Below are 13,739 nucleotides of genomic sequence, written 5' to 3' on the forward strand. Positions count from 1 at the left end.
TGAATGCACAACATGAAGCAACTGGGTGACTCCCTTGACCACTTGTAGTCAGGCTGCTTTTCCTAGGCAAAAAAAGGTCGTGAGGATTTATAACAATTTCTGTGGGTCCTTTAGAAGTTACATATGTGGAAGGTTCAGTGTTAGGCAATACAGTGTTTCTCTACTACTCTACTAATGTCTATATACATATCTCTTGACATATATATTARTGATGCTCATATAACATGCACTCATATAATCATATATTTCTTTCTGTCACAGCTCTGAATTTGGACACCATGCTTTGGAGTGTAACCTTCACTGTAACTGCCCCGAGAAAGCCTATAACCCCATCTGTGGCTCTGATTCTATTGAATACATCTCACCATGTTACGCTGGCTGTGACACTGTGAACATTGATGCAGTTAAAAACTCGGTCCTGGTGAGTCATTTCCACCCCTCTAGTGTTCTGGCTTGGGATGGCTAATAAGGGATGACCAATGCAGTGCTTAAGCCTGGCAATTAGGTTCTCTGACATTTGGTAGTGTTGGACAAGCATCTTGCTCTGAGTGACCCTGTGCTGGACTGTGGGATAAGCAGGGGAAGACTGAGAATGTCCCAGGAATACTCCTTGCAGAAGGTGTCTCTTAGCACTCACCAGTATAACACAGYCCTTTCCAGTGTAAGTCCTTGTCCAAGGCAGCAGGCAGAAACCCTTCAGGACATTGGTGCATCCTTCCCCATCTGCTACTTCACCCCAGGTCAGACTTTGCATAGGACACTTTAGCTGTAATATTTCCCTTGCTACCCAGCAGCTTGAGCTGACTTTTTGCATGGGTGACTCAAGGACCTTCTGCATTCCCTTCACCCTTAAACTAGGACCTACGAAGTCTCCTTTCTTAGCTGTGTTTCCTGTGTTGGAGTTACATGCAGTAATGGAAGGAAAGGCTAATTACAGCAGCGAGTGAGATCCACCCAGACTAGGAGACCRGCCTCTGTGGACTTCTCTGGTACTCAGGGGATGCCCACCTACACCAGACTCCTGCTATGAACTTCTAACTGTATTCTCTGAATAGGGACCTATGGAAACCAGGCTCCTAATATAGCAGGTTCTGTGAAATTCTGTGAAASCCCTATGCTTTGCAGCAAGTACCACCCACAGTGCTTATCAAATAGTATTTTCTTGGACTTGACCCAAAATCCTGCTCAAAGCCTAGAATGAATTTTTCAAATAACCTAGCCGGCTCCGTTCTTCTGCCCCATGCTGCCAATGAATGTTCCTCTGCAAAGCACGAGCATTAACCACACCTAGACTGACATGAGCTATYGCAGTATCAAGCGTTACACAGCAAAATGCAAAACTACAGTGAGCCCGTATTCTCCTGCTCCTAAGGAGGTGGGAACACCAGCTGAAAACACAACTGATAGCTACAGAAGGACGAATGGATGTTTCCATCATGTGACTTGCTTTAGTTATGCTGCCTGCCACTGTATACATCAAGCATCTATAGATAACGCATAGGAATGAAAGGAGAGGAGGTAGATCTCATTTTTGGGAACTCAGGTGGCAATTCTGTATGCTCTGAGCAAGCCAAGCCCAGAAGAACTATTGCCCCCATTCATAAGGCACTGGCAGTTAGCATGGTTTCTATCCCACCTTCCATGGTATTCCACCCATAGGCTTTCAGATGTGCAGGATAAAATGCCATGGTCTGGTTGTGGTTTGCATCTTTTCCATAAGTACAAATGATCAAGCCAAGGGTCTGTATGGAATTTAGCAGAGAGTGTCCTGATGTGAGGGCTAGAGACATGAGCTCTGATCTTTGCTTTCCCTCTGATTTGCAGAGACCTGGCCAGGGTTATTTAGCTGTCCTGTACTCTTTTTCCTCTGGTACTCCCTGCCTRTCCACTGTAACATGAGCAGAGTTGAGTTTTCCTAGTGCCAGTTGACTACTGGGACTCCAGGCAATACAAATAAATAATAAGGAAATCTTTGCCAAGTCAAACACCTAACTGAAAAATGTTACCAGTTCATTTAGGGTAAGTAGTTTTCCGCCCTGTGCTTGGCACAGGATATAATTGCAGCATGGRGCTGGCTCGGCACAGTTCTTGTTAGCAGCATTTTGTTAATTAACAACACTTAATTTTAATAACAATTATGTTTTCTGCCAGAGCTTATTCCCAAGCGCGCTTGTCTGAAGGCTTGTGCCTGCCTTATGTGCAACAGAGCCTTTTAACTGCTGCTTCTTTGTCAAAGACAACTCCAGCCCTTTGGCATCCTCCGTTCCTGAATACAACCCACTCGTGTATTTGTTGTCTGATGGTTGTAGCTACATGCTACTATAAAATACGGGCTCCTTTATGGTGCTGTGCAAATACTACTCAGCAAAGCCAGCAACAGGTCTTCCGTTAGCAGCTGGATAATTTGCCAAATCTTCCTTTCAACTACTGATGTACTTTGACCAAATCTCAGTTGTGTGAGGACTGCCACCCTATCTCACTGCGTTGTTAGAAAAGCCAAGGCCAACGGTAGCATGCCGCAGATGGAGCACGTGGCATTGCATCTCCCTGGGACGGGGGATCGCTGCAGGCAGCGATTCGGCTAYAGATGCTGCGCTCTGCTCCTCTGCCAGGAGCTGTCCACAGAGCAGCTTCGCTTCCCCTTGCTCTGGGTGTGCCGTGGTTGCGTCTTTCTGAAGATTAAGGTTTATGTCCTGGCTATCATGTAGCTAGAGGAAGCGTGTGTTACAGGGGGTGTCTGCCCTGCTGCTGGTTAGCAGCGTGCTGCATCGCCACCGTTCAAGATGGGAGTTCTCTAGATCGTGCTGAACTTCATTCCACTCCCATCCTAGTAGTAAAACTCTGTTATTAGCCTCATATTCTCTGCTAACCTGTGGCAGGAGAGGAAAAATGAGATCACTGCATTTTGCGCTATTCCTCCAGCTCCTGTTTTCACTGCTCTATTACACTTTTGTCACTGCTTTCAGGAGCTCTTTGCCAGTGCAGGGAGTTGTGGCACTCTTTGCCTGCTGCTTTCTGTGTCCCAAATGCCTGCATTTCTAGGAACCTTCCCAGAGCACCGCGAAACCTGCAGTTCTGTACTCAGCTTTGCTGCAGCACTTTTCAGAGGAAGCTTGTTTAGTTCCGTCTCAGTTTTTACWCTGTCATTAGAAAGCTCTTGTACGCTGAAAGGACATGATTTGCTCCTTGCTTTGCCTAACATCCCCAAATCTCATTTCCAGAGGCCCAACAGCAGGACTCTGCAAACTTTCCCCAAGAGAAAGAGCTTACGATGACAAGTTTTCAGTGCTTTCCTATCTGTCTGGGCCCAGCATGACCCGTGGAAGCGCTGCAGCCATCGGGGTTCCCCCTCGGACTGCGGGAATCCCCATGCCATCTCCTCTTTTGGGAGAGCTCTGCCCTCATCACGAGGGCGATGGACAGGAGCAGGGACATGCCCTGGAAATGCTGCATGTCCCCCAGCAGGCAGCCGTGCCGGTAATCCACGATCCGTGCTCACAGGTAGTGTGCACCCCAAAATTTGGGTTGCTGGAAAGTCCCAGCTGTGGAGAAAGAAGGAAAAAAAATAAAGCAACATACACGTGAGCCACTTTCTCTTTTAAGAGGACAATTACCAAGCATTGCTGTCAGGGATGCCTGACAGCTGAAAAACATAGGGCTGGCTGTGCTCCAGTTGGCAGCCTGATCCTGCCCGGAAACCACAGCCCTCGTTTCTGGGCTGTGCTCGGTTATTTGCCTCTTCTGGCTGTGCCATTTCGAACCCGGGTGGTTTGCCCAGCATGGGGAGCAGCCCGGTGCCACGTCAGCATCGTGGCACGGCCGCCCAGACAGGCTGTCGGATGCGGTTGGACCACTGCTGGCATTGCGGCGGGCTGGATCCCCCGAGGGTTTTGCAACTGGGGGTTGCTCCTAGCTCTGAAATCCTCTGGAGTTTTGAGTGAAAGGGGCTGAGCATGGTCTCATGACTCCATCGTGTTCATCTCAGGTCCTTTTTCCCAGTTTGGCCTCTGCCTTTGCACAAGTCACCTAAATGTCATGACTCTGCATCTCTATAAGAGGGCATTGGTGGGGATTACACAGATCAAGTGAGCTTTGATTTATCTAATTGCATTTTTGTTAACCACTTTGGCCCAAATTCATCTCAATTATCATAGCCATTTATCTGTAGAGAGGATGGATCACTCTCTGGAGACCCACTTCTCTCTCAATGACTGCAGAAGGACCCCAGACAACGAGTTTGCTTTAGTTCRTTTCAGACGGCTGGGGAAGATAAATCCTATTCTTAATTTAAAATATTAAATCCTCTTTCCTAGAGCTGGAAGGAGGCAACATGTCTCCTTTCATTCCAGATCTCCCCTATGCTCTCATCAGAGAGTGGTTCCTTACACATCCCATTCATAGCCGCTTCTCCCAGGTGAAGATGTAGGAACAAGCACTTGGAGGACCCTGGGTTGATCCTGCTTCTGAGATGTCTCTTCTATCAATTATCACCTCATTGTAAATCTATTCTGCTCCAGGATCTCTAAAAATATCTCTTTATTTAAAGTTCTGTCCCAGAGAATGAGATTTCTTGAAAAAAAAGAGAGAGAGAGAGAGAGAGAATTGTGAGAAAAAGAAAAATCCATATCCCTTGCTCAGGGCATCTTTCCTTTGCCAACACAGTGCCAGTTATTTATGACTTTCTCTCAAAGGTGAGGTTTTGCATTTTCTCCCCAGGAAGTATTTTCTGATTTAATATCCTGTTGAGTCTGGGCTCYGTGAAAGCAGGAGATGGATGTCGCGGCCTGAGCCAGGCCTGCTGGGAAGAAGCAGGCCACTTCCCACCCCATCCTGCCAGGGACATTCAGCCCTGTCCACCAAGCGAGCCGTGCTCCCAGAGGACCTGTTGCAAAGTGTTCCAAGGCACAAGGCTCTGCCCGGCCATGGACACGCTGCCATGTCCTCTCCCAGCCTTGGCTGCCAACCTGGGTAAAGGGTTTCACAGCAGTCCACCCTGGAGGAATCAGAAGCTGGAGATGAGTAACAGACCCTGGCCTGCTCCCCCAGAGATTTCAGCTAAATTGTATAACATGGGCCAGCAAGCTCACATCAGGTTTGAATGTTTTGTCAACCATGAGAAAGATTTTTCCAGAGTAGATGGAGACATGCCAAGAATTCAGATTTATGTGAGATGCCAAAGCATTTAGCTAGTAAATGATGACATTAAAATAGCACTGTGCATAAGCATCTTTAACGCACAATAGGCATGAAACAAAGGGCAGAAAACACAAGCACATAAGGATCTCTACAGAGGCATAGGAGAGCATTGCTGGGGCTCACATGAACAAGGCATCTGGGTTGGGAGCACTTCCAGGTGAAARCCCGGAGAGCTCAGCCAAAGTACCACGGTGGCCCAGCTCCCCTTCCCCACCAGCTGTGCTCGTACATGTTCCACCAGAGTGATGCCAGTGGGATCAGGTGGGATTAGATAGTGGTGGGACTAGGACCTGCTTTCATAAACGACAGGATGTTGGAGGCTCGAAGTAGGGATGGGGAAGAATAGGTCCTCATCCATTCAGACTGCTATCCCCAGTCAGATTTATTGCATGTATTTCTTTTTTTTTTCCTCCTCTCTGAAATATCGCATGCTAATTACTGCTAATTGTTTACAGACAAATCCTAAATACTCCGCTCCTTACAGCTGGCAGCTATATTTAGTATCACCAGTGCCTTGATCAGATGAGCAGCCTCTGGGTTTTTTTCTTCTCTTTGCAGAACTAYACCAACTGCAGCTGCATCTCCAAAAACGGAATCACAGGCTCCGCCAAACCTGGGACCTGTGGCACCAGCTGCTCCCACCTGCTCCTTCCCTTCGTGGTGTTGTCCTGCCTGGCAGGGATCCTTGCAAGCACGTCCCACACACCATCCTTCATGCTCATCCTGAGGTGAGCAGAGGGGAGAGGATCCTATCCAGATACAGCCTCTCCTTTAAGTACAGTGCACTCCAGAAATGGCATCGAGAAGCTGAGTTTAGAAAAGAAAAGTGCCACTGAAATGGGGGAGGAAGGGTTTTCCCCAGCTGAGGCAGACGTCATCCAGCTGTACATGTCCATCTTCTAGGCTAGGCCTCATGTGGAGCTGTCTCCGTCTCTCTTTCCCCCTCACTGTGTCTTGCTGTCCCTGTCTTGCATTACAGCAGATCCCCCAGGCTGGGAAGGCAGGTGAGCATGCTGCGTCCACCTGCCTTTGGAGCGTGTCAGAGCAGGACTCACTCTTGCAGCCGCTGCATTAACAGAGCTTCTGCTGAGCTAAAAACCTCAATGGCTCCTCCAAGATCTCTTTTGCTGTTGCTGCTAAACTCCCTGCAGAGTTAAGCAGCAAGTAGAGATTTCAAGCTGCTGGATGCTTTGTCATGGAGCTGCCAGCACCACGTGGCCACCAGCACTGCTCTTGTAGGAAGTGTGACATTCACCAGCAGGTTCAACGAAAGAGCAGAGGGTGGTTGTCCCCCTGTGCCCACCACCCACTACACCTCCACCTGCCAATGYGGTTGTGGGACTTGCAGGAACCCCAGGCTTTACCCCCCAGCACACCCATTCCCACACTTAACACAGAAAGCTTCTTTCAAACCCAGCAGCTGCTCTGTTCCTTCTCCCCACCCACAGCTGATACTTCAGTAATGAGATATGCTATTAACTTAGCATTAATATAGCATGGCAATACTTTGGCACTTTTTAGTGCAGCTCCATGTTGAGTTAGGAAGTTTAATTGCCTGCCTTCCTTCTGAGAGGTCTCACTTGAACAAAGCCTCACTTTCCAGTGCATAGAAGCAATTAGGGCTCTGGTTTCCCACAGTCTGGAGCGATGTCTACAGATGTGACACCTCTGCCACCTTGCCAGGATGCCAACATCTCCACACAATCACCCAGGAAACCCTCCTGGCCACTGTCAAGGGCAGTGATTTCTCCCTGCTGCTCGGCACTGGTGAAGCCACCTCTGGGCACTGGGTCCAGTCTGGGTCCCCTAATACCAGCCAGACAGGAGTGAGCCCAGCATAGCTCCAAACTGGTCTGACTGGAGCCTGAGATAGGGCAAGGTAGAGCAAGGGAAATTTCATGCAATTCTGTGATTCTACCTGCCAGGGATTTGAGGCAATAAATAAGTTTGTGGCAGCCCCTCTGGGGCAGCATCCATTGCTGATAACGGTATCCCTTAGGCCATACTCCATTTTCCTTGGAAATAGCGGCCAAGTCTGGCATGTCAATGAGATATACCAATATTTTTCCCTAACCATCCTCTGAAGAAGGCATTAAACAGGATTAAGCATCTGAGGGCCAGAAAGCAGAAAAGCTGCTAAGGACTTGGCCAAATTGTGAAGCTCATCTAAGTGACCAACCTGGAGCTGTGATAATCTCCGAACCCATTTCTCAGGGCTGAGACACCCGTCTGCCTTCCTGCAAGGCACCCTGGGGGGAGACCCGCAGAGAAGAAGTCTGCTAGTCCATAAGTGATATTCCCAAGCACACTTCCTTGGTCAAAGCACTCAGAACTGATGCAGTGGTGTAAAAATAGTGACCTATTTTTACCTTGACTTCTGGGCATTATTAAATGATTGTTTATGCCATGTTATGAGTGAACTATACATATGACAGACTGTCAGAGAGGCAACGAAAGCTGAGCTCTCTGAGGTGTGCTGAGCCTGGGGGTACTCTGCTGCCCAGTCCTGTTGCATGTCTTGATTTTGAGGTAGGAAAGGATCTCAAATTGATCATCGTTTTGGTACCACTGTGATCTCCATATGGGAATATAGGTATATTTGGGTTATTTGTGTGACCTTGAGAGGAGCTAGTCTAAAATACTTCAGTAAACTGGAGGGTCAGCAAATCGGACACTGGGACAGTACATCTCAAAGAAAGCTACTTCGTGAATGGGTAAATCACTTTTCTTTCTCATTTACAAACATTCTTTGTATTGCTTGTACTTTGTGGCACTGGGAGCTATATTGGTATCTGCTTGTGGTTTACTCATACGGATTCTTTAAATTAAAAAACAGGGGAAAAAAAAAACTTAGCTGAGCTCCTCCCAGTCTCCTGCAGAGTTTGGTCAGATTTTAAGGCCAAAAAAAGACTGTGGCAAGCTTCTAGCCCTAATGGATGAAACATCCCTTTTGCTGACGTAAATGGGAACGGTCTCAGGTTCTTTGTGTTTGAGCAGAGGGATGACTYTGTGGGTGAGGTGCCCCAAGGACTCGTGCGGTACCGGGGAGGAAAACCTCCATCCTTGCTTAAGGGCAAGAGAGACACACTGAGCCCTCTTTTGATTTTGTTTTTCAGGAGCGTCCAGCCCGAAGACAAGTCGTTTGCAGTTGGGATACAGTTCATGCTGCTGAGAGTTTTAGGTAAATTAAAACATGCCAAAATACTGTCCTGAAGATCATGGCAGCTGTTGGGGATTCACATGGGTTGGATCCCCAGGGCTGCAGAAGAACATTGTCTATTCRCAGCCTGTGCTCAAGCAAAGACGGTGCATTGCAGGGCCCGGGGTGGGCAGCGTGATTTGGGGAGGGAGAAGGCATCTCTGGAGACATGTGTCTACATTGCTAAGTAAGAGAGGGCCTGGAAGTGGGTCAGGAACCGGGATGCTCCTCACTRCCTGCTCTTATCTCCCTAGTAGCCTCCAACTTTCTCTTCAGCCAAATCCACTCTAGTCTGATCTTGAGCAGTGTGACTCTGAGCTAACTTTATTTAACAGTGTAGACAAAATCATAGACACCACCAAAACCTGCTGGGCCTTTCTGGAGGACAGCTGTGGGTTGGGTGTGAATATTCCCTTGTTTATCTCTGGCATATCAGAGTGGCTACAAACCAGGCACCATGATACCACCAGTTATTTTTCTTRTGATGGAAATTCACTTTAACCTGGATGTCACTTGAATGTGCCACTGCAGTTGTAGGAAGGAGCATACTTTATGGTTCAGGAAGGAAAAGAGCATTGTTCCTGGGCTGAGCAATGGTCCCTTATCAAAGAGTAGTGAGAAATGAGGACCTTCTCATGTCTCCAACCAGTGCGTCCTCCAAAGTGCACGTTAACCCTGAGACCACTGCTGCAGCTCTGCAGCAACAGGGACATGATGAGGGCTCATCTGTTGCCCCTGAACCCTATGCTGCCAGCAGGACCTCAAYGGGCTGCAAACTTGCAGCCAGTACTTCGTGTGCTGGATAGGCTTTTCCATGCACTGCCTGGGTTAGCATCTGCTCAATAGCCACATCAAAGACAACTTTGGCCACTCTCTGTCTGCCTAGCGCATCCTGAAAAATATTCCAGATTGGGTCTGTCCCCACAGAGATGCTCCATAACACAGCCCCTCTGCCCCTGTGCTTTCAGCATGGATGCCCGGCCCAGTCCTGTACGGCAGTGCCATCGACACAACCTGCATCCTCTGGGAGAAGAAGTGTGACAAGAACGCTGCCTGCAGATACTACGACAATGATCTCTTCAGGCACAGGTGAGACCTCTGTGAGCYCCCCTCACCTGCCCATTTGGGCTCACGCCTCCGTGCTGGGAGCAATAGGGCCGGCTGCCTCAGCAGTGGAAGTGAGGCATGGGGACAGAGGGAGGTGCTGGAGGAATGAGGCATCCTGCCATCTCCCATGTGCTATTCACCCTGAACCCCGAGACAGAATCACAGAACCACAAAATGGTTGAGGTTGAAAGGGACCTCTGGAGATCTTCTAGTCCAACCCCACCCTGCTCAAGCAGGTCACCTACAGCGTGTTAGGCAGGATTGCTTCCAGGCAGGTTTTGAATATCTCCAAAGATGAAGACTCCACAGCCTCTCTGGGCAGCCTGTTGTAGTGTGCTGTCACCCTCACAGGAAAGAAGTTTTTCCTCATATCCAGGTGAAACTTCCTGTGTTTCAATTTGTGCCCATTGCCTTGCGTCCTGTTGCTTGGCACCACTGCAAAGAGTCCGGCCCTATCCTCTTGACRCTCTCCCTTCAGGTACTTGTAGACATTGGTGAGATCCCCCCTCAGTCTTCTCTTCTCCAGGCTAAACAGGCCCAGCTCTCGCAGCTGTTCCTTGTAGAGCAGATGCTTCAGTCCTCTCTGCCTCTGTGACAGGACAAGAGGAAACAGGCAGAAATTGAAGCACAGGAAGTTCTGCCTGAATGTGAGTGGGAATTTCTTCCCTGTGAGAGTGACGGAGCACTGGACCAGGTCGCCCAGAGAGGTTGTGGGGTCTCCTCTGGAGATCTTCAAGGTCCGCCTGGACGCAACCCTGTCTAACATGCTGTAGGTGACCCTGCTGAGCAGGGGGGTTGGACTAGATGATCTCCAGAGGTCCCTTCCAACCTCATCTATTCTGTGATTCTATGTGATTCTGTTGGATGAGACCCACAGAGCCCATCCTCACACTTAGGGTTTGATGGGCGCCCAGGGACTTTGGCAGTTGGTGCTCTGTGCACCCTGGAATGCTGCACCGCCCCTTGCTGCCCTGCTTTCTTGTGCTTCCACCCCACAGGTATCTTGGACTCCAGTTTTTCTTTGAAGTGGGAGCTTTCCTKTGCTTCGTGACTGTGTATATCATTCTCAGACGGCAGGAGAGGGAAGCCAGGAACATAGGAGAGACAAAGACAAACCCAGAAAAGGAAAAACTGGCAGAAAATTCCATAAAGAATCCAGAATCCAAAGCGTGAAAAGAAAAAGTGAATTGCAGTCCGTGTCCTAGGAGGGAGAGCCATGTGAATCACCCCTCACTTGAACTGTGAAAGATGGATGCTTGGAGCGGCCGAAGATAGGACTGCTTCTAGGTGGGCTGTGCTACTTCTGTACTGCCTTGAGAGTCTTCCTGTATGCTCTTCTATTACCTGCCYCCGTCTGAACAGCGCAGCTGCACGTTTGCATGGATCAGTCCACACACATTAATCTTTGGACTCTGCAGTCTCCTGGATTTATATTCCTCTAAGCATTTGTTCCTGCTGACACTCTCAGTGATGCCAGCATTAACCATACAGCTGTTTTTTTATTAAATGCTTTTTAATAAATGATTTTGTACTGTACCCATATGTCTCCATGAATGATAGACTGTCCTCACCCCCAAATGCCAATTTTTTTTTTGTTCCTTCTGCTCTCATGGTGTTAGACGGTCTCTCTACTCTTGAAGGCTTCACCTAGCTCCAGATGACATTGACGGGAATTTTGTTCCATGCTGGACACTGTTGTGTGGACAGCTTGCATATCTCACTCAGCTGCTGGGAAGAAAAGGAAGTTGCTTGGGCGAGCAGAAGCTGGCTGGTGAGAGGCAAGAGTGAAGGAACTGGGGAGGAGAATTAGAGAAGGTGGACATCAAAAAGAACTGCAGATCCAGGCAGGGAGAAAAATCTAATAGCTGCAGAGTTACAGTGCTTTGGCAGCATGGCACCCTTTTGCAGTAATAATAATAATTCTCACTTTCAGATTATCTGTACTTGTCAAAGGAGTTTAGTGAGGCATGYGAGCATTAAGCTTCCTTTCTGTTTTCCAGTTTGAGAAAGTCAGAACTTTTCCCAGGGCTGCAGCACCAACGAGGTTGAACCCAGCCCTTTGCAGACTGGGCAGAGCTTGTGGCTAATCCGTTTGGCCACAGCGTCAGACAGCTGTGCTGTGCTTCTCCAAGGAGCTTTTGTCAGATGTGGCTGTAATTATGGGCTGAAGGTCGAGCCTGGTTTCATTTCGGTGCAGCTACTCCTATTTCCTGCATTCTTTCCATCTGGGGGTTCCTGTCCACCCAAGGGCAAATTGTACCGCTGGGCTTGGGCCACTACTGCACTACCACAGACCCGTTGGGTAACTTGTCATTTTTGGCTTCAGAATGGAGAAGTCCAAATATACAGAAGAAAGCAGAAATATATAGCAGGGAAAAAACATTAACTCCTAGCACCCTGCCCATTAGTTACATATTAAGGGGCAGGGTATCCACTGTGCACCTCAGTACAGTGGTGGAGGCTTGGTTGACTGGTTGGCCTGGATACTTTGCCAGACTGTTTGTCCAACCATTTTAAAAGACCCAATTAATATGCCTTAGAGCAATTAAAAAAAAAAAAGAAAGAAAGAAAGAAAGAGCAGCATCTTTTCTTCATTGAAGAGGTGGTTAATAGTGTCCTCAGTATAGTTCACAGGTACCTACACAGCAAAGTGATTTCTGGCAAAGAAGAATATGTTAGAAGAAACAGGCTTGAGACTGCACGGTTGAGAGATGAAGATAGACTCATTCAGGTAGAACAAGTAGCACATRTTAACGATGAGCATTGGAAAACCAAATCTGGGGGGTTTCCACTGTTCTCCATTTTTGCCCTTGGCAGGGTAAACTCTAACTTCCAAAGCAGACATGTTAGCAGGTGTGGAATTGGAAAGAGGGTCTTTGGATAGGACTAAGGAAGAGATTGGCCATGATGGTCACACCAGCCCCTCCAGTTCTCAGCAGCCCAGGAATTTGTGAGCAGCTAGTTTGCACCTTATCTGCATCCATCAGTGAAGAAGGGTCTTTCCTGGCTACACACTTCCTTGGCTTACAAATGATTTCTTGCATTTTTCAGCACAACCTCAAGCCACTCCAGGGTACTTTCCAAACCACAACAAACTAATAACAACCTAATYTGTTCTGAATGTCATGAAAACCTGAGAGCTGCAAAGTGCTTTGCCAGGAATACCCTTGGATTGGGTTAGAGGGGGTAAAAATCAGAAAGACTGCCCCTTYGTGTCATTAGGCCAGCTGACTTCAAACGTGGCCCAGACCAGCAGAGAGAGCGTCACAGCAGCCCAAGCTGGGCAGCAGCCAACAGACAGGACCACAGCCCCGGCTTCTACATTTTGGGCCATCTATGAAAAATTGCTTCTGTCTCTTTGATGGTTTCGTTGGCCGTCTGCTGTGCTGCCTGGGTCTGTCATGCTGGGATGCTGRTGATGGATCCAGAGAGCAACTGTGCTCTTGCATAGTGGGCTACATAGCACAGGACTTGCTGGGACCCTCAGTCTCAAGAATGCAAAGCCTTTCTGAAAGTCCCCAGATTGCAGCAGCTGCTCTTTAATCCTCGTGATTAMCAAACGCCTGCTGAAAAGGAGCCAGTGGTGTTGTTTACAGAAAGAGGAGGAAAAAAAAGGGGAAAAAAAGCCCTTACACAGCAATTTATCATGTAAGTTTGTTCACAAACAGCATCATGCAAAAATAAACAGGGAGTTCAATTACCTCCCCAGAATCTGCGATGCTATTTCAGAAGAYGGAGAGACTGCACCATTTCTCGAATTCTTAGCTGAAACGATGGCCAAGCTGGCTGGGTTGGTGACGGATGCAAAAGCCACCTGCAGAATGGCCTGGCCCCCTCGTGCCCAGCACTGCGTGTGCTCACTGCTGGGCTAAGGACCATGCATCTAATTTCCRCTTGGAAAACTCCTATCACGTCGCAGAGAGATTTTTCTCGGGCAATGCACAAACTGGTACAACTTGAATTCCTCCTTTCCTCATTACCTCTCCATCAGAAGAGATCTCCTGGTGGGTAAAGCATGTGAAAAAACAGGCCCCAGCTCTGTGGTGATTTATAGGCCTGTTGTTATGCTTTGGCTGCAGCGATTTCCATTAATTTGGGCTGGAGCATCTATAAACAAAAATCAGAACGCTTTATTCCCCTTCCTCTCCGCTGTGCTCTTTAAGAAATCTATTGAGAGGGACAGACTTGCAGGGAAAGATAAAGAAAAGGCTGTTTAGAAAGGGTTGCTCCCGCTGTC

At 48.2% G+C, this 13,739-nt stretch overlaps 1 protein-coding gene across 1 annotated transcript in view; it reads left to right on the forward strand.

The window, feature by feature from the left end:
* The window catches only part of SLCO2B1 (solute carrier organic anion transporter family member 2B1), a 63,001-nt gene extending 51,963 nt beyond the window's left edge, over nucleotides 1–11,038 (forward strand). The window contains exons 11-15 of the mRNA XM_085311235.1: nucleotides 262–421; nucleotides 5,755–5,924; nucleotides 8,313–8,377; nucleotides 9,364–9,484; nucleotides 10,501–11,038. Coding sequence (XP_085167361.1) covers nucleotides 262–421; nucleotides 5,755–5,924; nucleotides 8,313–8,377; nucleotides 9,364–9,484; nucleotides 10,501–10,675 — 691 coding nt within the window. The 3' untranslated portion in view covers nucleotides 10,676–11,038. The remainder of the gene's footprint in view (nucleotides 1–261; nucleotides 422–5,754; nucleotides 5,925–8,312; nucleotides 8,378–9,363; nucleotides 9,485–10,500) is intronic.
* The last annotated feature ends 2,701 nt before the right edge of the window (nucleotides 11,039–13,739 follow it).

The sequence above is a fragment of the Rhea americana genome, unplaced genomic scaffold (genome assembly GCF_003343005.1).
Source record: "Rhea americana isolate MKP2758 unplaced genomic scaffold, rheAme1 scaffold_335, whole genome shotgun sequence".
In the NCBI taxonomy this organism is placed as follows: Eukaryota; Metazoa; Chordata; class Aves; order Rheiformes; family Rheidae; genus Rhea; species Rhea americana.